This window comes from Morus notabilis, unplaced genomic scaffold (assembly GCF_000414095.1).
Source record: "Morus notabilis unplaced genomic scaffold, ASM41409v2 Scaffold264, whole genome shotgun sequence".
NCBI classification, from domain to species: Eukaryota; Viridiplantae; Streptophyta; class Magnoliopsida; order Rosales; family Moraceae; genus Morus; species Morus notabilis.
This window is the reverse complement of record NW_010368055.1, coordinates 336,563-362,004: the sequence shown is the minus strand read 5'-3', so window position 1 is coordinate 362,004 and position 25,442 is coordinate 336,563. Positions and strand designations below refer to the sequence as shown.

At 41.0% G+C, this 25,442-nt stretch overlaps 3 protein-coding genes across 5 annotated transcripts; 2 read left to right on the top strand and 1 right to left on the bottom strand.

Annotated features, from left to right (window-relative positions):
- The first annotated feature begins 456 nt into the window (after positions 1-456).
- Positions 457-13,802, top strand: LOC21403347. Of its 3 annotated transcripts, XR_002903649.1 has the most exons (4): positions 457-967; positions 2,299-2,580; positions 13,131-13,219; positions 13,318-13,802. XR_002903649.1 is itself a non-coding variant. In XM_010114420.2 (3 exons), the coding sequence occupies exons 1-2, from the start codon at positions 653-655 to the stop codon at positions 2,560-2,562; spliced, it is 579 nt and encodes a 192-aa protein (XP_010112722.1). In that variant the 5' UTR covers positions 457-652; the 3' UTR covers positions 2,563-2,580; positions 13,131-13,802. The 3 variants fall into 3 exon arrangements, 2 of the variants coding, with proteins under 2 accessions (XP_010112722.1, XP_024032056.1); XM_010114420.2 differs by having other exon boundaries at positions 13,131-13,802; XM_024176288.1 differs by lacking the exons at positions 13,131-13,219; positions 13,318-13,802 and adding an exon at positions 2,690-2,839.
- A 1,017-nt stretch (positions 13,803-14,819) lies between these two features.
- LOC21403346 (bifunctional 3-dehydroquinate dehydratase/shikimate dehydrogenase, chloroplastic) lies at positions 14,820-20,417 on the top strand. The gene is made up of 10 exons (XM_010114419.2): positions 14,820-15,060; positions 17,132-17,246; positions 17,644-17,859; positions 18,012-18,352; positions 18,516-18,579; positions 18,748-18,856; positions 19,306-19,455; positions 19,535-19,683; positions 19,785-19,947; positions 20,078-20,417. The coding sequence occupies exons 1-10, from the start codon at positions 14,843-14,845 to the stop codon at positions 20,119-20,121; spliced, it is 1,569 nt and encodes a 522-aa protein (XP_010112721.2). The 5' UTR covers positions 14,820-14,842; the 3' UTR covers positions 20,122-20,417.
- A 141-nt stretch (positions 20,418-20,558) lies between these two features.
- LOC21403345 (zerumbone synthase) lies at positions 20,559-23,240 on the bottom strand. The gene is made up of 3 exons (XM_010114418.2): positions 23,160-23,240; positions 22,917-22,994; positions 20,559-21,490 (listed from the first exon to the last, which is right to left on the bottom strand). Exons 1-3 carry the CDS (start codon positions 23,177-23,179, stop codon positions 20,689-20,691), a joined length of 900 nt encoding a protein of 299 aa, XP_010112720.1. The 5' UTR covers positions 23,180-23,240; the 3' UTR covers positions 20,559-20,688.
- Between the last annotated feature and the right edge of the window lie 2,202 nt (positions 23,241-25,442).

The window sequence follows — 25,442 nt, the reverse complement described above, 5'->3', positions numbered from 1 at the left end:
TTTTAGTAAAATTGCCGCATCAATTGTTGTTCAGCATTGATCACGTATATTTGTTTGTTTTTTTGGTGAATGAAGTATGCTTGATGTATTTGATATCTATGGATAAATTTAAATCCTTAAGGTACCAATATATGAGTAGCTTAAGCTGTTCGTGGTTTTTTTTTTTTTCCTTTAAATGTCTTCTTTTTGTTTTAAATATAAGTAGGTTATTTATAGCCTAAACATCAATTATTCAAATTACTTTTACTATTTTCTGCAAGTTTTTATATTTTATTTTTTTTGAAAAACTTCCCTCTGTAAAATGACATGTAACTTGTTTTATAGTGTAAAATCGTTGACAGAGCGGTATGTCGTTTTCTCGTTAAGTCGAAACGACATTAGAGAGGAACGACACGCACGACCCCCTAAAAAGGAAAATAGCAATAATCAATCGTTCCACAACTGTTAGAGAAAAAAAAAAAAAAAAAAAAATCTCTCTTTAATCTTCTCGGACAGGCCACGTCTTCATCCTTACAATCCTCAGACAGAGAGTCCAGCTTCTGTTTTCTTTCCCGCCACCAACAATTTCCACTCTCAAACTCAAATAAAACAAGGACAAAGAAAGAAAGAGAAGAAAAGTAGGAAACCCATTGCCCCCAAAATTCCCAAAACCATGAATTCTTTGCTGGGCGTTCGTCCAATTACTGCCTGCTCAAACTCCAATTCCTTCTCTCGCTCCGCAATTTTCGTTGCACTCGCCGTCGCTTCGCCTTCCCTCAATGTCTCGGCGTCGTCGCTGAGTCTGACGATTCCGACTCCGAAGAGAATCCATCTCTCGCACACTGCTCTGAGATCTCGGTCTTTTTCAAATTCCCAAATGGGTCATCGGGGAGGAGAAGAGGAAAAAGAAGAAGAAGAAGAAGAAGATGTCCAAGTTGAAGACCTCAGGGTTCCAGACCATTGGTTGGAACCTTCCAAGGCCTTGGAGGTATGAATAAATTTTCAATTTCTTCTTTTGATTTTGCATGATCTTTGTCAAATCTGAGTTAGTTATTTTTTATTTATTCATTTATTTTCATTGAACTGGGATTGCTGGAAATTTAATAGGATTTTTGGCATGTTTGCCCATGATTTTTTGGGTATTGACGAACTTCTCTCTTGAACTTTTAATTTTTTCGCTTTACCCCCAACTTTTCAAATCCATATAATGTGCCCCCTTTTATCATTTTTGGGTCGGTTTTGGCAGTTGATTTGGAATCCTCATGTGAGACGGTCGTTGACTTTTCTGTTTAACTAATTTAAAGGCCAATGGTAAAAGGGACACATTGCGGCAATTTTCCAAGTTAAGAGTGAAGAATCAAAACTAAAAGTTTGCGGGGTGCAAGTTATCAAAATACGGAAACTTTAGGGGCAAAAGTGCCAAGAAACCTAATTTAGAAATGCAGATTTAGTATTAAGTCAGTAGAGCATCTATTATGTTTTTGTGATTGTTATCCTTTAGCTGATTTCGAGACGTTTTCTGGTTCTTAGTGGTGGTTCAGTTATAAGTTGTTCGTCAATTCTGAATAAGCAGAACTAGTTTAAGGAATTATGGGCTTTGCTTTGTGAAAGAAGGTTTCGGTAAAAACCAGAAATACCACTCAAGATGATAAAAATATTATTTATGTCACTACACTCAAAAATAAACAATTGTCATTCCATTAATAAAAGAGAAAATAAAAGGCGACAATGCCACCCAATTATTTAAAATGACACGAAGTACAAAACCATGGCAAACCATGTACTTTTTTCAAGAGGGGAGGGGGGAGGAGGGAGGAGGGGGAGTGGTTTTTTGGCTGTTATGCATATGAATTGGCATAAAAAGCTTGTCCTAGGGTCTTCCTTGTTTTCTTTCTTTATTATTTTAGAAAGAAAGATAAGTTTGGTGAAACTTTTTAGGCCTTTTCAAAGCTGTATCAACATGATAAAACATGTGACAAATAGATGATACTGACAGCAATTGCATGTCATCACATGTATTCAGTTTTTTTTTTTTTTTTTTTTTTCTTTTGATAAATTATTCAGTTTCATGTTAAATGCTGCTCAATGGGGCTTTTAAGGATCATTAGGTGGCAGCCTGTTAGCAAGAAACGTTTGTGTAACTAATAGGTCTGAAAATTTTAGATGTTATTATATGTTAGTAATCTCATCATGAAATATGGTCTATCATTTGTGCTAAGAATGTCCTAAAACATTATCTCGAACTTGACATTGGTTTACCTCGGCTCTATACTGGTCCACTTATTGCGAACTTGATGCTTTTCCCGAATATCTGTTCAGGAATCAGAGTGGCTGAGGGTTACACTGCATAAATGGTTGGATGATGAGTACTGCCCAGAAGCCACCAACGTCAAAATAAGCAAGGTTGCTGCTTTCTCGTACTACAAAAGTTTAACAGAAAAGCAGACAGACCTCGGTGAGATTCTGCTGAAGATGGCCAGAGAATTGGAAACCATTTCATATCAAGAGAGTTTTCATGGGGCATTCTCATCAGCCAACGCAGCTATAAACTTGATTGCTGAACGCATAGATCAGCAGGCCTAATTTTCTAGCTAATTGGAGGTTTGGACCCTAACCACACCTGCCTTTTCCTTTGCTAATTGTCATTGCACTCCCTTCCCGTTCTGTGAAATTCAGTTTTATGACACCGATGTAGTAATAATGACGACAGGTAGCTTACAAACTTTCAAGAAAATCAAGATTCTTAAATCAATCTCATACCAAAAGCCGATCCTATGTCAAAAACTACTTCTGCTATGGGGAGACCTATTCCTATTGTGCTTCAATTTTTTATGTTCTATACTTATAGTAGACACATAAAAACGACGATATGAGGCTTACAAACTTTACCGTAGTCCAAATTTTTAAATCGATCTCCTACTAAAAAGTTGACAAGATTGTTTGTAAAAGTCCTATAATGATTTTGGACGACGATAATGCTGCAACTTCCTCTCTTCTATACTTGAGAGGCATAACAATGCATACAGCATTGTTCGAACAATGAGAAATATGGTTTACAGACTTGGTATAAAATTAAATTCTTTGATAGATCTTGTGCACAAAAGCAATTATATGTTGTTGTGTGGGAAAATATGAGCTGCCACGTCAGAGACGGCCGACCCTTCCAAGGAGTAGAGACATCTAGACGGCCGACCCTTCCAAGGAGGAGAGGCTTCCAGACGGCCGACCCTTCCAAGGAGGAGAGGCTTCCAGACGGCCGACCCTTCCAAGGAGGAGATGCCTCCATAAAGAAGGTTCTTAAACCTACCAAGAGCCCCAATGCGCATCCATGAGGCCGCCCCCTCCAAGGAGGAGAGGCCTCCATGAATAAGGTTTTTAAACCAATATCCATGAGGCCGACCCCTCCAAGGAGGAGAGGTCTCCATGAAAAAGGTTCTTAAACCTGCCAAGAGTCCCAAAGGGCATCTATGAGGCCGACCCCTCCAAGGAGCAGAGGCCTCCATAAAGAAGGTTCTTAAACCTGCCAAGAGCCTCAAGGGGCATCCATGAGGCCGCCCCCTCCAAGGAGGAGAGGCCTCCATGAAGAAGGTTCTTAACCCGGCATCCATGAGGCCGATCCCTCCAAGGAGAGAGGCCTCCATGAAGAAGGTTCTTAACCCTGCCAAAAGCCCCAAGGGGCATCCATGAGGCCGACCCCTCCAAGGAGGAGATGCCTCCATGAAAAAGGTTCTTAAACCTGCCAAGAGCCCCAATGGGCATCCACGAGGCCGACCCCTCCAAGGAGGAGAGGCCTTCATAAAGAAGGTTTTTAAACCTGCCAAGAGTCTTAAGGGGCATCCATGAGGCCCCCCCTCCAAGGAGGAGAGGCCTCTATGAAGAAGGTTCTTAAACCTGCATCAATGAGGCCGACCCCTCCAAGGAGGAGAGGCCTCCATGAAGAAGGTTCTTAAACCTGCCAAGAGCCCCAACGGGCATCCATGAGGCCGACCCCTCGAAGGAGGAGAGGCCTTCATAAAGAATATTTTTAAACCTGCCAAGAGCCCCAAGGGGCATCCATGAGGCCGCCCCCTCCAAGGAGGAGAGGCCTCCATGAAGAAGGTTCTTAAACCTGCCAAGAGCTCCAAGGGGCATCCATGAGGCCGACCCCTCCAAGGAGGAGAGGCCTTCAGGAAGAAGGTTCTTAAGCCTGCCAAGAGCCCCAAGGGGCATCCATGAGGCCGCCCCCTCCAAGGAGTAGAGGCCTCCATAAAGAAGGTTCTTAAACCTGCCAAGAGCCCCAAGGGGCATCCACGAGGCCGACCCCTACAAGGAGGAGAGGCCTCCATGAAAAAGGTTCTTAAACCTACATCAATGAGGCCGACCCTTCCAAGTCGGATAGGCCTCAATGAAGAAGGTTTTTAAACCTGTCAAGAGCCCCAAGGGGTATCCACGAGGCCAACCCTTCCATGGAGGAGAGCCCTCCATGAAGAAGGTTCTTAAACCTGCCAAGAGCTCCAAGGGGCATCCATGAGGCCGCCCCCTCTAAGGAGGAGAGGCCTCCATGAAGAAGGTTCTTAAACGTGCATCCATGAGGCCGACCCTTCCAAGGAGGAGAAGCCTCCATGAAGAAGGTTCTTAAACCTGCCAAGAGCCACAAGGGGCATCCACGAGGCCGACCTCTCTAAGGAGGAGATGCCTACATGAAGAAGGTTCTTAAATCTGCCAAGAGTTTCAAGGGGCATCCATGAGGCCGACCCTTCCAAGGAGGAAAGGCATTCAGACGGCCGACCATTTCAAGGAGTAGAGGCCTCCAGACGGCCAACCCTTCCAAGGAGGAGAGGCCTCATAGGAAGCCGACCGTGTGAACATGAGTCCACATCTCCTGAAAGGCCACTGAGTGGACAAATGAGTTACGTCTGGGTTTGACGAATGTCAGTAATGCAGGCATTAATTACAAGCACAGAAACCACCTTTTAATGGACTGTGGATGATTAAAGGGGGATGTCGCAATAGGGGGCAAATTGGATGAGTGAACAGTGAAAAATGTGGTGACATGCTATGGGTCTGGGCTCATCGGCTAGTAGGCCACTCAAGTGTATGATCCTACCAAGAAAATCCACCCATGATGTAATCGCTAGGCTATAAAGGGGCAAGGTCCCGAATGAAAGAGGAGAGGATTTTTGGCTATTTTTCATATGTAATCAGATAATAGAGAGCTGATTGTATGTAATCCAAAAAGAGCCCAAAGAAAATACAATACACAAGTGGATGTAGCTCTTCATTAACAGAGTGAACCATTATAAATTTCGGGTGTCCTCTCATTTAAGCATTATTCTCATGCTTTAAAAAATATAACAAACACTTTATAGCATAATTTCAAATATACAGCTAATTTCTAGCCGGTAACCCCACGGGATACTAGAGGGTGATCCGGCGTATTTCTGTTGACGAAATTTCACCGTCAACAATTGGCGACTCCACTGGGGTCGAACCCAGAATCTCTGGTTCATACATTTGATCCCCGACAACAAAGAAGTAGTCAGCAACCATACCTCTAAGAAAAAGAGATGTTGCCATCAATCAAGGCAGCCAGATGGAGGAAACAACCACACATCCCGCGAATGACGGGAGTGGCAAAAACCAACCCCCGATAAGAAACGATGATCCACCCCAGGGGTTCCACAGCTTGACCCAGTGCAGATGCAGGCCCAGCTCAACACTTTGACTGACTTGGTGCGGGGACTAAAGACCGTGATCGAGCGATTTGATGGAAGAAACTTGATGCCGCCTCTGGAAGACGCCCCGAGACCACTGGAGCTGCCGTGGCTAGAAATCAAAATCTTGGTGACCGCCAGGATGCCCCAGAAGGAATCGTGGAGAGTAAAAACAGAGGCAATCCAAGGGCTCGACCTTCTTAATCTCTCGACAGCCGTCAAAGAGCCACCAGGCGCCGAGCCCAGGAAAACAAAGCAAAAAGAGGCAAGCCGAACCACGAAACGCCACCACAAAACCCAGGTAGAAATATCTCTGGAGATTCGAAGTCGGTGCAAGAGGGTGTAGATTCAAGGGGCGTCCGAACAGCCAACTCCTCCAAGGAGGATTCAACCAAAGATTCATTATAATAGCAAATAAATTGGCAAGCAAAAAGAGGCGCTAAAGAAAAATCCCAACATAGCTCGAGGCGGTCCAAAGGAAATCCTCGACCTGGGGGCAGATGTTGTGTGGGAAAATATGCGCTGTCACGTCAGAGACGGCCGACCCTTCCAAGGAGAAGAGGCATCCAGACGGCCGAACCTTTCAAGGAGGAGAGGCCTCCGGACGGCCGACCCTTCCAAGGAGGAGAGGCCTCCAGACGGCCGACCCTTTCAAGGAGGAGAGGCCTCCATAAAAAAGGTTCTTAAACCTGCCAAGAGTCCCAATGAGCTTCCATGAGGCCGCCCCATCTAAGGAGGAGAGTCATCCATGAAGAAAGTTCTTAAACCAGTATCCATGAGGCCGACCCCTCCAAGGAGGAGAAGTCTCCATGAAAAAGGTTCTTAAACCTGCCAAGAGCGCCAAGGGGCATCCATGAGGCCGACCCCTCCAAGGAGGAGAGGCCCCATGAAGAACGTTCTTAAACCTGCCAAGAGCCCTAAGGGGCATCCATGAGACCGCACCCTCCAAGGAGAAGAGGCCTCCATAAAGAAGGTTCTTAAACCTGCATCCATGAGGCTGATCCCTCCAAGGAGGAGAGGCCTGCATGAAGAAGGTTGTTAAACCTGCCAAGAGCCCCAATGGGCATTCATGAGGCCGACCCCTCCAAGGGAGAGATGCCTCCATGAATAAGGTTTTTAAACCTGCCAAGAGCCCCAAGTGGCATCCACGAGGCCGCCCCTCCAAGGAGGAGAGACCTCCATAAAAAAAGGTTCTTAAACCTGCCAAGAGCCCCAAGGGGTATCCACAAAACCGACCCTCACAACGAGGAGAGGCCTCCATAAAGAAGGTTCTTAAACCTGCCAAGAACCCCAAGGGGCATCCATGAAGCCGCCCCTCCAGGAATGAGAGGCCTCCATGAAGAAGGTTATTAAACCTGCATCCATGAGGCCGACCCCTCCAACGAGGAGAGACCTCCATAAAAAAGGTTCTTAAACCTGCCAAGACCCTCAAAAGGCATCCACGAGGCCGGCCCCTCCAAGGAGAAGAGATCTCCATAAAGAAGGTTCTTAAACCTGCCAAGAGCCCCAAGGGGTATCCACGAGGCCGACCCCTCCAAGGAGGAGAGACCTGCATAAATAAGGTTCTTAAATCTACCAAGAACTCCAAGGGGCATCCATGAGGCCGCCCCCTCCAAGGAGTAGAGGCTTTCATGAAAAATGTTCTTAAACTTGCATCCATGAGGCCGACCCTTCCAAGGAGGAGATGCCTTCATGAAAAAGGTTCTTAAACCTGTCAAGAGCCCCAAGGGGCATCCATGAGGCCGACCCCTCCAAGGAGGAGAGGCCTCCGTAAAGAAGGTTATTAAACCTACCAAGAGACCCAAGGGGCATCCATGAGGCCGCCTCCTCCAAGGATGAGAGGCCTCCATGAAGAAGGTTCTTAAACTTGCCAAGAGCCCCAAGGAACATCCATGAGGCCGACCTCTCCAAGGAGGAGATGCCTCCATGAAAAGGGTTCTTAAAACTGCCAAGAGACCCAAGTGGCATCCATTAAGCCGCCACTCCAAGGAGGAGAGGCCTCTATGAAAAAGGTTTTTAAACCTGCAACCATGAGGCCGACCTCTCCAAAGAGGAGAGGCATTCATGAAGAAAGTTCTTAAACCTGCCAATAGCCCAAAAGGGCATCCATGAGGCCGACCCCTACAAGTAGGAGAGGCCTCCATGAAGAAGGTTCTTAAACCTGCCAAGAGCCCTAAGTGGCATTCATGAAGCCGCACCCTCCAAAGAGGAGAGGCCTCCATGAAGAAAGTTCTTAAACCTGCATACATGAGGTCGACCCCTCCAAGGAGGAGAGTCCTCCATGAAAAATGTTCTTAAACCTGTCAAGAACCCCAAGGGGCATCCAGAAGGCCGACCCCTCCAAGGAGAAAAGTCCTCAATGAAAAAGGTTATTAAACCTGCCAAGAGCCACAATAGGCATCCATGAGGCCACCTCTCCAAGGAAGGGATGCCTTCATGAAGAAGGTTCTTAAACCTGCATCCATGAGGCCGACCCCTCCAAAGAGGAGAGGCCTTTATGAAGAAGGTTCTTAAACCTACCAATAGCCCAAAGGGGCATCCATGAGGCCGACCCCTACAAGTAGGAGAGGCCTCCATGAAGAAGGTTCTTAAACCTGCCAAGAGCCCTAAGTGGCATTCATGAGGCCACACCCTCCAAGGAGGAGAGGCCTCTATGAAGAAGGTTATTAAACATGCATCCATGAGGCCGATCCCTCCAAGGTGGAGAGGCCTGCATAAATAAGGTTCTTAAACCTGCCATGAGCCCCAAGGGGCATCCATGAGGCCGACCTCTCCAAGGAGGAGATGCCTGCATGAAAATGGATCTTAAACCTGCATCCAAGAGGCCGACCCGTCCAAAGAGTAGAGGTCTTTATGAAGAAGGTTCTTAAACCTGCCAATAGCCCAAAGGGGCATCCATGAGGCCGACCCCTACAAGTAGGAGAGGTCTGCATGAAGAAGGTTCTTAAACCAGCCAAGAGCCCTAAGTGGCATTCATGAGGCCGCACCCTCCAAGGAGGAGAGGCCTCTCTGAAGAAGGTTCTTAAACATGCATCCATGAGGCCGATCCCTCCAAGGAGAAGAGACCTGCATGAAGAAGGTTTTTAAACCTACCATAAGCCCCAAGGGGCATCCATGAGGCCACACCTTCCAAGGAGGAGAGGCCTCCTTGAAAATGGTTCTTAAACCTACATCCATGAGGCCGGCCCCTCCAAGGCGGAGAGGCCTCCATTAAGAAAGTTATTAAACCTGCCAAGAGCCCTAAGGAGCATCTATAAGGCCGACCCCTCCAAGGAGAAGAGTCCTTAATGAAAAAGGTTATTAAACATGCCAAGAGCCCCAATGGGCATCCATGCGGCCGCCTCTCCAAGGAGCAGAGGCCTCCATGAAGAAGGTTCTTAAACCTGCATCCATGATGCCAACCCTTCCAAGGAGTAGAGGCCTCCATGAAGAAGGCTATTAAACTGTCAAGAGCCCCAAGAGGGATCCATGAGGCCGACCCATCCAAGGAGTAGAGGCTTCCATGAAAAAGGTTCTTAAACCTGCCAAGAGCCCTAAGTGGCATCCATGAGGCCGACCCCTCCAAGGAGTAGAGGCCTCCATGAAGAAGGGTCTTAAACCTGCCAAAAGCCCTAAGGGGCATCCATGAGGCCGCACCCTACAAGGAAGAGAGGCCTCCATGAAAATGGTTCTAAAACCTGCATCCATGGGGCTGGCCCCTCCAAGGAGGAGAGGCCTCCATTAAGAAGATTATTAAACCTGCCAAGAGCCTTAAGGGACATCCATAAGGCCGATGCCTCCAAAGAGAAGAGTCCTCAATGAAAAAGGTTGTTAAACCTGGCAAGAGCCCCAATGGGCATGCATGAGGTCGCCCCTCCAAGGAGGAGAGACCTCCATGAAGAAGGTTCTTAAACGTGCATTCCTGAGGCCGACCCCTCCAAGGAGGAGAGGCCTCCATGAAGAAGGTTCTTAAACCTGTCAAGAGCCCCAAGAGGCATCCATGAGGCCGACACCTCCAAGGAGTAGAAGCTTCCATGAAGAAGGTTCTTAAACTTGCCAAAAGCCCTAAGGGGCATCTATGAGGCCGCACCCTCCAAGGAGGAGAGGCCTCCGTGAAAATGGTTCCTAAACCTGCATCCATGAGGCCGACCCATCCAAGGAGAAGAGGCCTTCATGACGAGTGTTCTTAAACCTGCTAAGTGCCCCAAGGGGCATCCATGAGGCCGACCCCTCCAAGGAGGAGAGGCCTCCATGAAGAAGGTTCTTAAACCTTCCAAGAGCCCTAAGGGGCATTCATGAGGCCGCACCCTCCAAGGAGGAGAGGCCTCCAAGAATAAGGTTCTTAAACCTACTACCATGAGGCCGACCCCTCCAAGGAGGAGAGGCCTCCATGAAAAAGATTCTTAAACCTGCCAAGAGCCCCAATGAGCAATCCATGAGGCCGATCCCTCCGAGAAGGAGAGGCCTCCATGAATAAGGTTCTTAAACCTGCCAAAAGCCCAATAGGGCATACATGAGGCGGACCCCTTCAAAAAGGACAGAGCTCCATAAAGAAGGTTGTTATACCTACATCCATGAGGCCGACCCCTCCAAGGATGAGAGGCCTCCATAAAAAAGGTTCTTAAACTTGCCAAGAGACTCAAGGGGAATCCACGAGGCCGACCCCTCCAAGGAGGAGAGGCATCCGTAAATAAGGTTCTTAAACATGCTGAGCGCCCCAAGGGGTATCCACGAGACCGAGCCCTCCAAGGAAGAGAGGCCTCCATAAAAAAGGTTCTTAAACCTACCAAGAGCCCTAAGGGGCATCCATGAGGCCGCACCTTCCAAGGAGGAAAGGCCTCCACGAAAGAGGTTCTTAAACCTACAGCCATAAGGCCGACTCCTCCAAGGAGGAGAGCCCTCCATGAAAAAGGTTTTTAAACCTGCCAAGAGCCCCAATGAGCATCCATGAGGCCGCCCCTTCCAAGGAGGAGAGGCCTTCATGAAGAAGGTTCTTAAACCTGCCAAAAGCCCCAAGGGGCATACATGAGGCCGACCTCTCCGTGGAGGAGAGGCCTACATAAAGATGGTTCTTAAACCTGCCAAGAGCTCCAAGGGGCATCAAAGAGGCCGCCCCCTCCAAAGAGGAGAGGCCTCCGTGAAGAAGGTTCTTAAACCTGCATCCATGAGGCCGATCCGTCCAAGGAGGAGAGGCCTCCATGTAGAAGGTTCTTAAACCTGTCATGAGCCCCAAGGCGCATCCATGTGGCCGACCCCTCCATGGAGGAGAGGCCTCAATAAAAAAGGTTCTTAAACTTGTCAAGAGTCCCAAGTGGCATCCATGAGGCCGCCCCCTCCAAAGAGGAGAGGCCTCCATAAAAAAGGTTCTTAAACCTGCATCCATTAGGCCGACCCCTCTAAGGAGGAGAGGCATGCATGAAGATTGTTCTTAACCTGCCAAAAGCCCCAAGGGGCATCCATGAGGCCGACCCCTCCAAGGAGGAGAGACCTCCATAAAGAAGGTTCTTAAACCTGCCAAGAGCCACAAGGGGCATCCATGAGGCCGCCCCATCCATGGAGGAGAGGCCTCCGTGAAGAAGGTTCTTTAACCTACATCCATAAGGCCGACCCCTCCAAGGATGAGTGGCCTACATGAAAAAGGTTCTTAAACCTGCCAAGAGCCTCAAGGGGTATCCACGAGGCCGACCCCTCCAAGGAGGAGAGACCTCCATAAAGAACTTAAACATGCTGAGAGCCCCAAGAGGTATCCACGGGACCGACCCCTTCAAGGAGGAGAGGCCTCCATAAAGAAGGTTCTTTAACCTGCAAAGAGCCCTAAGGGGCATCCCTGAGGCCTCCCCCTCCAAGGAGGAGAGGCATCCATGAAGAAGGTTCTTAAACCTGCATCCATGAGGCCGACCCCTCCAAGAAGGAGAGGCCTCCATGAAAAAGGTTCTTAAACTTGCCAAATGTCCGAATGGGCATCCATGAGGCCGACCCCTCCAAGGAGGAGAGGCCTCCATGAAAAAGGTTCTTAAACATGCCAAGAGCCCCTAGGGGCATCCACGAGGCCGACCCCTCCAAGGAGGAAAAGCCTCAATGAAGAAGGTTCTTAAACCTGCATCCATAAGGCCGACCCCTCCAAGGAGGAGGGACCTCCATGAAGAAGGTTCTTGGATGGGTCGGCCTCCATGAAGAAGGTTCTTAAACCTGCCAGGAGCCCCAAGAGGCATCCACGAGGCCGACCCCTCCAAGGAGGATAGGCCTCCATGAAGAAAGTTCTTAAACTTGCCCAGATACCCCAAGGGGCATCCATGAGGCCGACCCCTCCAAGAAGGAGTGGCCTCCATGAAGAAGATTCGTAAACCTTCCAAGCGCCCGAAGGGGCATCCGCGAGGCCGACCCCTCCAAAGAGGAGAGGCTTTAATGAAGAAGGTTCTTAAACCTGCCAAGAGCCCCAAGGGGCATCCACGAGGCCGATCCTTCCAACGTGGAGTGGCATCTATGAAGAAGGTTCTTAAATCTGCCAAGAGCCCCAAAGGGCATCTATGAGGCCGACCCTTCCAAGGAGGAGAGGCTTCCAGACGGCCGACCCTTCCAAGGAGTAGAGGCCTCATAGGTAGCCGACCGTGTGAACATGGGTCCACATCTCCAGAAAGGTCCCTGAGTGGACAAATGAGTTACGTCTGGGTTTGAAGAATGTCAGTAATGCAGGCATTAATTACAAGCCCATAAACTACCCTTTAATGGACGGTGGATGATTAAAGGGGGATGTCGCAATAGGGGACAAATTGGATGAGTGAACAGTGAAAAATGTGGTGACATGCTATGGGTCTGGGCTCATAGGCTAGTAGGCCACTCAAGTGGATGGGACTACTAAGAAAAACCACCTATGAAGTAATCGCTAGGCTATAAAAGGGGTAAGGTCCCGAATGAAAGAGGAGAGGATTTTTGGCTATTTTTCATATGTAATCAGATAATAGAGAGTTGATTCTATGTAATCTAAAAAGAGCCCAAAGGAAATACAATACACAAATGGATGTAGCTCTTCATTAACAGAGTGAACAACTATAAATTTCGGGTGTCCTCTCATTCAAGCATTATTCTCATGCTTCCAAAAATATAACAAACACTTCATAGCAAAATTTCAAATATACAGTTAATTTCTAACTGGTAACCCCACGGGGGATACCAGAAGGTGATCTGACGTATTTTTGTTGACGAAATTTCACCGTCAACATATGTCATTAATTATTTTGGTCCCCATTTATGGTACAGCTTCCTCTGTTTTGTCTTGTAGATGCATAATAAGGCATAGTGCTTAACATGTAAAAAGAGGCGATTACAGTGAGTGTTCCAAACAGTGGGGAAAAAAAACTGCCATTTTGTTCTGTTTTCTTTTATTGGTTTAGTTTCTCATTCCAAATGAAGAGTTACAGGTTAAGTTATTACTTGACATGAAACCTCAAATTCCTCATGCATTTTAAGTTAATTCTGCAGCTTTGATCAAAGACCAAGCAAGAAGACAAGACAACCCATGAAAAGAAACTCGTTCTCAAGACTGGCTTCCTCGGAAGTTGTGCAGTGAAGTAACCACCAACCAAGTCCTTGAACATGGGGTTCAGTCAGGTCCTTATTCTGCCACTTCTAATTGCAATTTTGATGTTCTCTTGTGCTGAACTTGCAGAAGACGTTAAAAGCAAGAGCCAAATATGTCAGTTTCAGTTTCACCACTCTGGCCCCCCAAGACGGGTCCCTAGTGCTTGATGGTCTCAATTTCACGTGATGCTATTTTTTAGGACAGACAATTCATAAACACTTCGAGATTCAAAAGCTCCTAAAAAATTCATCTAATAAATTTAATAATGAAGAAGTCATTCACTTCATCGTACTGTTTATTATAATAAATAGATGTACACACCCTATCACAACTAGAATCAAGAAAAGGGATGCAAAAAACAGTGTGATTCTTGCAACTAAAATAAGGGCAAAGCTATGCTACATGCTACCCATGTATCATATATGTATGAGATGAGAGAGTGGCACGTGGAGTTATTACCAGTGACAGTAAAATTGCATTTTATGTTATCACGTGTTACTTGATAATTTCGTCAAGATTATAATTTTTTTTTTTTTTTGTATCACGTACTATGTGAAGGGGTTTGTTTTTTATCATGTTGTAACATTTCTATTGTGCTACATCATGTGTCGCTGCCGTTACAAAGAGGGTGAAAGAATCATTGCGCCACTGTAGCAAATCTCTTAAATCGATGCATATTTGATCGTAGTTGGACTAAAAGGATCTTCAAAAGTCATGATAACAGATACTCGGTTTTGATTTTTTTAAGGAAGTCACAAGATCTCCCACTGAGGCAGGATTCTCGAGATCAGAACCCCAATTGAAAATACAAAATGGCAGAACTATTCTTATGAAAAAGAAAATAATATTAAACAAGCATACCATAAAACAGCAGGTTGGCAAAATTGTCCCAAATCCTCAACCAAATTTGATTGGCGGCAGTTATATTCAGAAACAGTTCTCCAAAAAATGAAATAAACATAAAATAAATCAAACAATGACCTACGTGTTCACTTTCCACCCAAGAAAAAGGAGACACTACAAGCATGATTTAGTCAGATTATTGATGTTGCTATCAAATTGATATTTTATTCAAAATAAAGACTTGAACCACAATTTTTCCCCCTATAATTTATAGGATTGGTCTTATCACGCACCAGTTGTTTTTGTTGCAAAATGCTTTTTTTTAAAGCTAAAACAATATTGATCCCCATCTAAAATTAAAATGAAATGAAAAAGAAAGGGAAATAAGATAAATCAATTATATATATCTTATTTTTTCACAACTCAAATTTAATTTTCACTGTGCTTTTTCTTAAAAAAAACTCAAATTTAACTTTTCATTATAATATTTTTCTCTCACACATACAACTTAAATTATTAACTTGAATTGTGAAATAAACATACTCCTAACATTGAAATCTCTCTGCTAAAAAAAATATTAAAACTCCAATCAGACGCCGGAGAGTGGCATAATTGGTATAAAGTCCCTCAACCAAAGTTCTGATTTTTCTTTGGCTGCACCTACCCAAAGCTCAAGTGGTGGCTGTGCTATTATTACTACATATCTCTCTCTCTCTCTCTCTCTCTCTCTCTCTCTCTCTCTCTCTAACTAACTACTCACACAAACTCAATGGCACTTCAGAAAAATCTGCTGGTTTGCAAAAATCTGCTGATTTGCGCCCCAATAGAATGTGGAAGCGTGGAAGAAACATTGGCTTCCATGGACAAAGCCAAGGCAGAAGGTGCAGACATTGTGGAGCTTCGTCTTGGTTCCATGTCGTTTTCTCACATTTCCCAACTTCAGAACCTCATCAACCAAAGAACTCTCCCCACAATTCTCTCTTTAAGGTACCACCCCCTCTTTTTCTTCCAAGTTAAGATATTGGAGCATGCATTAATATTAATATTAGCCTTAAAGCTAAGTGTCATTCTTCTAGTTCTCGGAGCATACATTATTATTAATCTTAAGCTAAGTGTCGTTTTTCTTTTGGCAATTAACCTTCAAAAAAACCATGCCGATAGCTTATCATTTATGAGCTTGAATTATCTGAATACATGGCATAAATGCTTATGGTGAATAAATAAGTTCACTTTTCAAAGAGGGTGAGATAGCTCACGGTTCGAGACGCTCCTCTTTTGTTTAAATGGAGTGACGTACAAAACATTCTAGAAAGAAATCACCGAAAGCATATTTTTTTTAATAAAAATGTGGGGGGAGAAAAATGGAAAATAAAAGTCTAGCTTGTACAAAATGCACGTACCAATCCTTTTTTAATTAGACACTAAAATCACGAGTACTTGAAGTTAAAAAAACATTTACATCCTCACCTAACCTGTAATCAGGTGATAAATGAGAGCTTTGAATCTGTGGTGGCCGTACTCTTTAATTTCTTTTGTACAATTATAAATACGTGGTTCTTTTTCGTACAGTAGGGTCCTAATCATTTGGCTTGTCTTGTAGCTAATATATTATTTACATATTTATTTTTTAGAATTTGGTATTTTATGAGTTACCACTAACCAATAATTGCAACAGTGAACAGCCTGATATTCAGTGGAAGAGAAATATACTTATTATATTAGTGTCGGTATTTTTTATTTAGATGAGAAATTTAAACTCTAAATCTTAATATTAAAAGTAAAGAGTGTGGATCAGTTTATTGTTGGTATATTATTGGATGTAATTGATTAGTACGATAATTACATTTGAAAACACATTTAATCACGTGGTAGATGAAATCAGTAATATTGTCTAGGAGTAACAAAATTGAGATGTACTTTATTATACAAAATTATTAAATAAATAAATAAAGAAAAAGAAGAGAATTGCGATGTGATGGGGTGCATTATTGGGTAGGTGTGGAGCCAAAATACATGTAACTTGTACGTTGAAAAAAAAGTAAAAGTCTTTTTAATGGGAGGATCATTTTCAAAATTTTAAATTCGATTAAAATCATAGTAAATTAAAAAATTATGTAAAATTGACATTTTTTAATGCAATTTATTTTTTAAGATCTGCTTAAGAAATTCTAAAAAACAAACAAACAAACAACATTTGGAAAAGTGGACGTACAAAGACAGGTCCATAGTTGGAATCATGCGGAGAAAAGACGAGCATGTGCGTGGCTAAGTGGCTACTGGCTAGTATTTTCTCCGTTCTCGGAAAGAAAAAATGACGATTTTCTTGATTTACTAGGCCTGTTTATTCAAGTTTTTAATTTAAATTAAGATGTGATTTTATATTATAAATTTTTATTATAATAAAAAAATAAATATAATTTTTTATAATAATTTTTTATTATAATAAAATTTAAATTTTAAACTTAAATGATTAAAATAAACGGAATTATTATTATTGTTTCGTTGTTATTTTGTCAAGAAGTGGCTTTTATTTGCTTGTCGCTGAAGTGCCCATTACAGCCTCCAAACTTTTATGCATCCGCTGAATTTTTCCTTCGTTTATTTGTTTAAGCTGTAATTTCCGCGCTGTAAAATACCCTTTTTTTAAAGTTCTTGCTGTAAAATACTAATCCGGAGGGGTAAAAAAAAAGTCTAGTTAGAAAATTATTATTATTATTACTACTACTGTTTAATTATTATTATTATTACTGCTTTATTATTATTACCACTTTATTATTATTATTATTATTATTACTGCTTAATTATTATTATTTATTGTCCCAATTGTTTGTGTTATATATGATGTCCAATATGGCTTAGATAGTGTTACTAGGGATATTATACTTGCAAGATATCATTGTGTAGAATCATAGCATAGCATTTTTTATTTCCGGAACCATTAAGTGCTTTCATTAAAACAAAAAAAGAAAGGGAAAAAAAAAAAGATTGCTATGACACCGTGAAGATAAAGAAATCTAGAAGAGCATGACATGTATTGTGTCGTTTCTCATCTCGGCAGAGTCAACGAATCAACGAACGGTGGCAAAGTTGATTCCATTTCCAAGAACACTGGCTTGCAAGTATTGAGAGTGGCACTCCAACTAGATGTAGAATTCGTTGAAATAGATTATGAGGTATTATTACAATTCACACACCATATTCATTGACATGCGACACCAATTGCTTCAAACAAGCTATATATGCATTTCAAATTTTATTTTTCTGTTTTTAGTATTTTTTTAGGACTTCAGTGGATTGGCAAGTTAACCTTTAAATTTTTAATTTTGGAAGATTATTCTCTGAGCTTTGATAAGATATTGTAAAGTATACCAAAATTAAGAAAGAATGTTATAAGTCAGGATACAACGGGATATGATGTACTCCATCGTCATCCAAAATTTATATTTTAATGGTTCTTTCTTTAACTTTGAAAGTTTCTCTTCAAGCTATATGCCTTTGAAAATTTTCATACATTTTTCATATGAGGGCTAGTGTTCTTTTTGCATTAAATAAAACGGAATTTGTTTTTAGGTGGCTTCTGATATCATTATGATTGAAAACGACAAGCCTTCCAATAGTCAAATTATTGTATCAAGCTATGTAAATGGTGAGAGACCTTCAAGAGAGAGACTTGGTAATCTGATTGCTTGTATGCAATCAACTGGAGCAGATGTGGTCAAACTCATAGTTGAAGTAAATTACATCACAGAAGTAGCTCCAATTCTCCAAATGCTTACTCATTCTCAGGTAATGAAACAATTCTATTAACTCTATTAATTTAAAGTTGCCATTTTATATTAGAATAAAAAACTATAATTGGACTACTTCCTAATTTTCAGAAAATTGGTAAACTAACATTTTACACGAACACGAAATCCATTTTGGTGTAAATAATGCAGGTTCCTTTAATTGCTACAGCAGTGGGTAGTAGAGGTCTTATAAGCCAACTATTAGCCCCAAAATTTGGTGGATTTCTAGTCTATGGTTGTCTCAAAAGCCAGACAATTCCTGGCATACCAACTTTGCTTAGCCTTAAACAAGTTTATAAACTTGACCATGTAAATCCATGGACAAAAATTTTTGGCCTCGTTTCGAATCCGGTCAGCCATAGTAAAAGCCCTCTTCTACACAATTATGCCCTTAGACATATCGGATACAATGGAATTTATGTTCCTTTGCTGGTTGATAATCTCAAGGAATTCTTCAGAACCTATGAAAGCATGGACTTTGCAGGTTTCAGGTAAGCATCAGTTCTTCATTTCAAGTCCTTTTGTATCTCATTACTTTTTACTATGATATTCATATGTATTGCTGAAGGTATTTGTATCAATTCTAAATTGTTTAAGTTATTTGCATAAACTGTTTTGGTGATACATTGTCGGTTTCTCTCCTTATGGAACCAGTGTTGGAATACCACACAAGGAAGCAGCGGTGGCGTGTTGTGACGAAGTCCATCCGCTCGCTAAGGTTTGGAGACTATGAGCTTTACTATCCTTTTCTAGGAAATGATAAACTTTTTTTTGGCCTCATAATTTTCCCTTACCAAACTAGGGCCATATGCATTACATTTGAATGGAAATTAGTTGTCAGTATACTTAGCAGTCAAGGGTTGGAACGATTTGCTCTTGGTTTCAGTCCATAGGAGCTGTAAATACCATAGTAAGAAGGCCAACTGATGGAAAGCTGGTTGGTTACAATACAGATTGTATGGCTTGTATCACTGCAATAGAGGATGCACTAAGAGGTATTGCATATTACCAAGTCTTCTTTTCCCTTTTCAATGCGCTTTCATTGCATCTTTGTGACTTTTAGGAGAAATGATATAGCCCACTTCTGGTATTGGAAGTTGTGAGAATATAAAACTGCCCACTTCTTAATCGCTTAAGCTTTAGAGAGAATTGATAAACTAACATGACATCACACTTGGAGGTCCTAAGTTCAAGTCCTTGTTATTGTACGAGCTAAAATTATCATTATTCACAGTAATCGCTTGAGTTTTTGGGAGAATTGGTAAACTAGCAAACTGCTAGAATTTCTGAAGTCATTTGCTTTCCAGTACTATTTCAGAAGTTCAATTTAGCAGAATCTTAATTATAGGTCACCTTGAGAGGAGAATTTGATAGAAACCGTGTCGATTATATGTTTGATTCTCTAGCTAAAATCATCTATCCACATCTGAATTGGATGAAACAGAAAGAGAAGTTGAGAATGGGGGTATATCGCATTCTTCTCCGATAGCAGGGAAGATATTTGTTTTGGTGGGAGCAGGAGGAGCAGGAAGAGCACTGGCATTTGGAGCCAAAGAAAGAGGAGCTCGGGTTGTCGTTTTCAACCGAAAATTTGGTAAACAATGTTGCTTCTATCTTTTTAGCATTATATGAAAGCAATTCATGAATCTCTGACTGAGACAATCTTCAAATAGAGAGAGCAAAAGCTCTAGCAGCAGCGGTTTCCGGGGAAGCTCTTCCGTACGAGTGTTTAGACAGCTACTGCCCCGAGGATGGGATGATACTTGCAAATGCTTCTGCCATTGGCATGGAACCGCATACAGACAGAAGTCCCGTTCCAAAGGTTTCTTTCTATATCAAGCACAATGTAGAATGTATTAGTAGATATACACACTGGCATACATGTAGTATCCAATCTGTGCTTACCTGTTCATAATTGTGCAGGAGGCTTTAAGGGCGTACAAGCTGGTCTTCGACGCGGTTTACACTCCTAGAATTACGCGGCTCTTGCGCGAGGCAGAGGAGGTCGGGGCCATTGTGGTGAGTGGAGTTGAGATGTTCATCAGGCAGGCCCTTGGGCAGTTCAAATTGTTCACTGGCGGCCCCGGTATGTACAACTTCTTCCTCCAGCTTTGCTTGAAACATCTTCATTGACTTCAATTAGAAAACTCCAAAAGTTTATAAAAGCCCTTTTGTCTACTTCAAGTTCTCAACATTTTATATTGCCTTATCTGCAGCTCCTGAAGATATCATGCGCAAGTTGGTTCAAGAACAGTTTTGATATATTAGTGGTAAACACATGTGGGAGATTTATGAAAGAGTAAAGTAATCCAGGTTACAATCCACTATTTATGTACAAAGTTAATAAAAGAAAAAAAAAAGGTGGGGGTGGGGGTGGCAAGTAGTCAATTGCAAGCACCATAGGAGTGGTTGCACGTGTATGAGTAATTGAGGGGAGAATTTTTGATACTAGAAATTAGAGTCACTTGCTAATTGTTATGATCTTCTTTACTCTCATAAACTAGTGTCACAACAATAGAAATCTCAAAACATTGTATGTAAATTGTGATTGATGGATTAAGTTTTCTATAACACTAATAAAATATATTTAACAAGTAATACTGGTTTTGATTATTTCTTTTTATGTCACTGTCATGTCAATAATTATCACCTGTTAAAGTTACTGACCATTACACTATAAGATAATAACTTGTGCTACTTGTTATAATTGCCGAAATAACATAAAGGCACAGAAGAAAATAATCAAAACCAATGAAGTTTATAAAATAGCTTTTTTTTTTTTTAAGTGGTGGTACATGGAATAAAAAAAATCAAACCCGTCTATTTTTCATTTCTCCTCATTTGGTATGGCAAGTCCCAAGCTCTTGAAGGCTGTAAAACCTCCATCCACGACTAAATTATGCCCACTAACATACTTAGCCTCATCCGAGACAAGATAAAGAGCTGCATTGGCCACATCCTCAGGCTCACAATTTGCTCCTCTCAAAGCACCTGCATTGTGAATCATCTCCGCGATCCGGCGATCATCAAGTCCCGGGAGGAGGTGGCGCATCTCCCCCAACACGAACTGCGTTGGGACCGCAAATGGCGACACACAGTTCACCCTGATCCCGTGCTGGCTGAGCTCAGAAGCCACGGACTTGACAATGCCAATGACTGCGGACTTGGACACTGAATACGTGTGCTGCGCCATGCCCCCCATGATCCCCGTGACGCTGGCCGTGCAGAGGATGGTGCCGGTCCTCCGCGGGATCATGACGCGAGACGCGTGCTTTATCCCCGCCACGACTCCCCGCAGGTTGACGTCGATGATCCGATCAAACGACGCCATGTCGAGGTCTGAGATGCTTGGTGGAGTGTTGCAGGGCACCCCTGCGTTGTTGTGCATTATATCGAGCTGGTTGTGGCGTGCGAGGGTGAAGTCCACAGCGGCAGAGATGTCAGACTCCTTGGTGACGTCGCAGGGTATGAAGACAGCGTTGGGGCCGAGCTCTTCAGCCGTGGCACGGCCCAGATCATGTTTGATGTCGGCTATGACGACTTTTGCGCCATTGTTTATGAACTTTGTTGCGGTTGCTTTGCCTATGCCGCTTGCTGCTCCTGTGATCAGTGCCACTTTGCCTTGAAGCCTGTTTTATTATAAACGACAAGGATGTGAAAAACGGCAACAATTCAATGAACGCCGAGTGTTCAAAATACAGAACGTTTTCTGAACACTTCAAACAAAAAAAACAAAAAAAGATAAGAACGTTTTCTGAAAACGCCGACGTCCTAGAACAGCACACTTACTTGAAAGGGCTAATCTTTTTTATTAAGCAGTATAAAAAGAAATGTATTTCTGGTACGAATTACAATCATTTTCTTTTCTTTGTGTGTTATTATATGCTAGGTTATTCTAGCAATTAAAACCTATCATAATAATGTATATTATAATTATTTGTGGTATCACTGACCTGATAAAGAAAAAAAAATTATAACTATGGTTATTTAATCTATAAAAAAATTTAACTTTGTTCAAAACCAAAAATAATTAAAATAAGGCAACAACAACAGAAACTACAAGAATTAAGGTAGACGGCAACATCAATAAACGACGTTCCACATAAAATCACATATGAGAAAGGACAACTTAGTGAAAAAATAAATAATAAAGAATAACTAAAGATAAAATTACAGAACTTATTCTTAAAAGTGCATAGATTTAATTTTTACCTTTTACTCTTATTTAATACCCTTTCAACTAATATATTTATTTCAATAAAAAGATATTAATTAAGAATAAGAAGTAAAATCTTGACTTTAAAAGAGTATTTGTCTCATTTCAAAAAAATAAATGAATATAAATATTTATGAAAAACGACAAAATTTGTTAGAAACGACGACGGTAACGACCGCATTTAATTAGAGTTGGGGTCTGTATGGATGGCATTTAAAACATAAACGATAATAATTCGATGAACACAAGAAGTACAATCAGGGATAAGATTGCCCTAAAAAAAACGTCTTCTAACGTAAAGGACAAAATGTCTTTAAAACGACAACGTCTATTTATAGACAATTAGCACATACGACAAAAAAATAACAAAGTCCATAAAAACAAGTAAAATAACATTTATCATGTATACTTATTGAACCTATTAATTAGAACAACACTGCGATAAGAAACGACGATATTTAAAAAACGACAATATCCTGAAGACGACCTTAACATGCAGACGACAAAATTTTCCACAAAAAACAAGGACAGCTGAATCAACACAATTTTATTACACGGCATCATCTTCTAAGGACGACATCACAAGATAAGCGACAAAACTTGCAAATAACGTAAACGACAGCATTTAAAAACGACGATACCATGTACGCGAAAATTGCACAAAAACTTCCTAAGAACGACAAGAACATCCGAACAACATAAGATCAGAAATTCTTCCTCTTCCTTCAATAAAAATAAAAAATAAAAATAAAAATAATACTGAGAGTGAAGTTGAGACAATGCAAATAAGGTTGGTTTTTCTTAGGAAAAAAATTAGGTTCATTTTGAGCTTGACAAACCTCCCACTCCCAGTCTGCGAGGACACTCCCCTGGTGAAGATCTGAGCAATCAAACCTCTCGAAACGGCGACTTTTTGGCTGTTTTAATAATTATCAACGTTATGAGCAAATGGGTTTTCAGCAAATTCTTAATTTGAAGACAACGATGAATTCCTAGGAGCAGAAAAGAGTGAAATTCCCTTCTTTTGCACAATAAGCATAACGAATTGGTAAGCCGAACAAATTAGAAAAGGGAATCCCTACCTGAGCATTCTTGTCCGCATAAAAACCTAAGAGAAGGAGAAAGAAGCAACAAACCCTTGTCCTTGTCCTGAATGGTGGTGACTGGTGTCTGAGCCTAGTTGAGAACACTAATCACTTTTGGCGGCTTTTTTTCGGTTTATTTCCTTCGAGTGGGTCCGAGATCCAGTAATCTAAGAGCCGTTTAGTTCGCTACTGATTCAAATTTTTAATTCGAGTTGAGATGTGGTTTTATATGAGAGTTTTTTATTATAGTAAAAAAGTTAGATGTGATTGTTTGTGAGAGCTTTTTACTATAGCAAAACTCGAATCAACGAAATGAACAGGGCCTAAGTGCTCGTGCATTTTGAGCCTGTTTTGTTTTCGATTTGAGTTTTTAATTTGAGTTAAAATATGATTTTATATGAGAATTTTTTATTATAATAAAAAAATTAAATGTAATTATTTTTGAGAATTTTTTACGATAATAAAATTCAAATTCTAAATTTAAATCAATAAAATAAACGAGACCATTATAATTGGGTTTTTTGAATTCAACATTTGATTTTTTAACGAGAAAATTACATATTTTACCCCATAATCACTAAACCTCTTAATTATACCCTTTTTAAAAACTATACTCCTTTCTTTCATTTATATGAGATATTTTCATCATAAAATGAAAAGATTAAAATATAGATTGTGGATCATACATAACTAATCCTGGTGACCAGAGGTCGGCACCCGGTGTAACCTGTCAAATTATAAATCATAATCTGTCAGGTTATGGCCAGAGACCCGCTGATGGTTAATGTAATTTATCATGTTATGGATCATAATTTTCAAGTTATGATGAGTCATCCAAATACCCATTAGCGGCCTGCTAGAGACGGGAGACCGCCGGTTTATTTTATAATTTACCAATGAATTATTGAGAGTAACTTTAAAATTTTAAAAATATTTAATTTAACTATTTTTATTATTTTAATTGTAAAATAATAGAAATTAATGAACTAATATTTAAGATTGGAAATAGATTGGGATACATATTTGAAAAGTATTTTCCTTATTTTCTCTTTTGTTATCATGCAAGAAGGCCCCTGATGTCACTGCCACTTTGTTTGGAATGGAACACTTTGGACTTTTAAAAGAGTTTCTGATGATTGAATTTAATTAAAATATATGTAAAATATATAATTTTTTTATACAGATATAACTGTTGAAAAAAAAATACTAATATATTTTTTTTTTTTTGTCTTACTAGAGAAACTTCATTAATTAAAACAAAAACAATAACAACAACAAACTGTTAAAAACCATTATCCTGAAAAATTGTACACCAATAAATAACATGATTCAGTTGCTAGGTGGGTCTGGCCACTTCTGTGTACAAGGTTGCACAGTTTAGCTCAAACTGCCCGTTCAAACTGAATCGACGATTTTTAGACTATCAGTTCGACCAAATAGTTTAAAATTGGACTGGATTATTTAACAGCCCAGTCCGATTTACAATTTTTTCTAACAATCCAAACAAGACCATTAAGGATATATATTTAAAAAAATAAAAAAAAACTCGTTATTTATATTTAGAATTTGGATGACCGTAATATTATTAGTTATGAACTTTTATTTTGGATTGCATGTTGTTATTATTTATTACATTTTGATTTCGGATGATTGTAATATTATTACAGTAAAACCGCAAAAAATGAATGTTCTATAAATTAATAACTTTGATTAAATAATGAAACCTTTCGGTCCCGACTTTGACCAATGTACTAAATTAATAACACCCAATAAAAATATAAATCAATAATCAACTAACTACAAAAAATAAATCACATATAAAATTCATAATATTAATGTTTTTTTTCATTGACAACTTCAATTTTCTCAATTTAATTATTTTCCAAAATATGAAAAATTCTAGATGTGATACAAAACTAATGATAATATGTTTTGTGTACTTCAAATATCTAAAATACTTTGGGCACGTTTGGAACTCGTTTTAAAATGATTTTATTTTTTGTATGAAAATAAAAATGAAAACGTTTTCAATATCATATATAAATTATTTTTAAAAATGCGTTTAGTAGTTTTATCAATAGATTGTTTTTAGTATAAAAAAATCCATTAACGTCTCTCTCTCTGCTCAAGAGAGGAGAAAACAGAAACAAAAAATGAAAAATAACTAAAAGTCATTTTTCATTTCTCTCTCACTTTACACTAAACCAAAAAATCGTTTTCATTTCCATTTTTTGTTTTTAATTGTGCCAAACGCCATTTTTCTTTCGTTTTCATTTTTTA

What these genes read in the sequence shown, in the direction of transcription:
- LOC21403347 (XM_010114420.2), top strand. Translation starts at nt 653, where the DNA reads ATGAATTCTTTGCTGGGCGTTCGTCCAATTACTGCCTGCTCAAACTCC. An exon ending in AACCTTCCAAGGCCTTGGAG is followed by an intron (nt 968 to 2,298) that starts GTATGAATAAAT and finishes ATATCTGTTCAG; the next exon opens with GAATCAGAGTGGCTGAGGGT.
- LOC21403346 (XM_010114419.2), top strand. Translation starts at nt 14,843, where the DNA reads ATGGCACTTCAGAAAAATCTGCTGGTTTGCAAAAATCTGCTGATTTGC. An exon ending in AAGTCCATCCGCTCGCTAAG is followed by an intron (nt 18,580 to 18,747) that starts GTTTGGAGACTA and finishes TCTTGGTTTCAG; the next exon opens with TCCATAGGAGCTGTAAATAC. An exon ending in ACAGAAGTCCCGTTCCAAAG is followed by an intron (nt 19,684 to 19,784) that starts GTTTCTTTCTAT and finishes ATAATTGTGCAG; the next exon opens with GAGGCTTTAAGGGCGTACAA.
- LOC21403345 (XM_010114418.2), bottom strand. Translation starts at nt 23,179, where the DNA reads ATGCGGACAAGAATGCTCAG. An exon ending in ATGCGGACAAGAATGCTCAG is followed by an intron (nt 22,995 to 23,159) that starts GTAGGGATTCCC and finishes TTATTAAAACAG; the next exon opens with CCAAAAAGTCGCCGTTTCGA. An exon ending in TCGCAGACTGGGAGTGGGAG is followed by an intron (nt 21,491 to 22,916) that starts GTTTGTCAAGCT and finishes ATAATAAAACAG; the next exon opens with GCTTCAAGGCAAAGTGGCAC.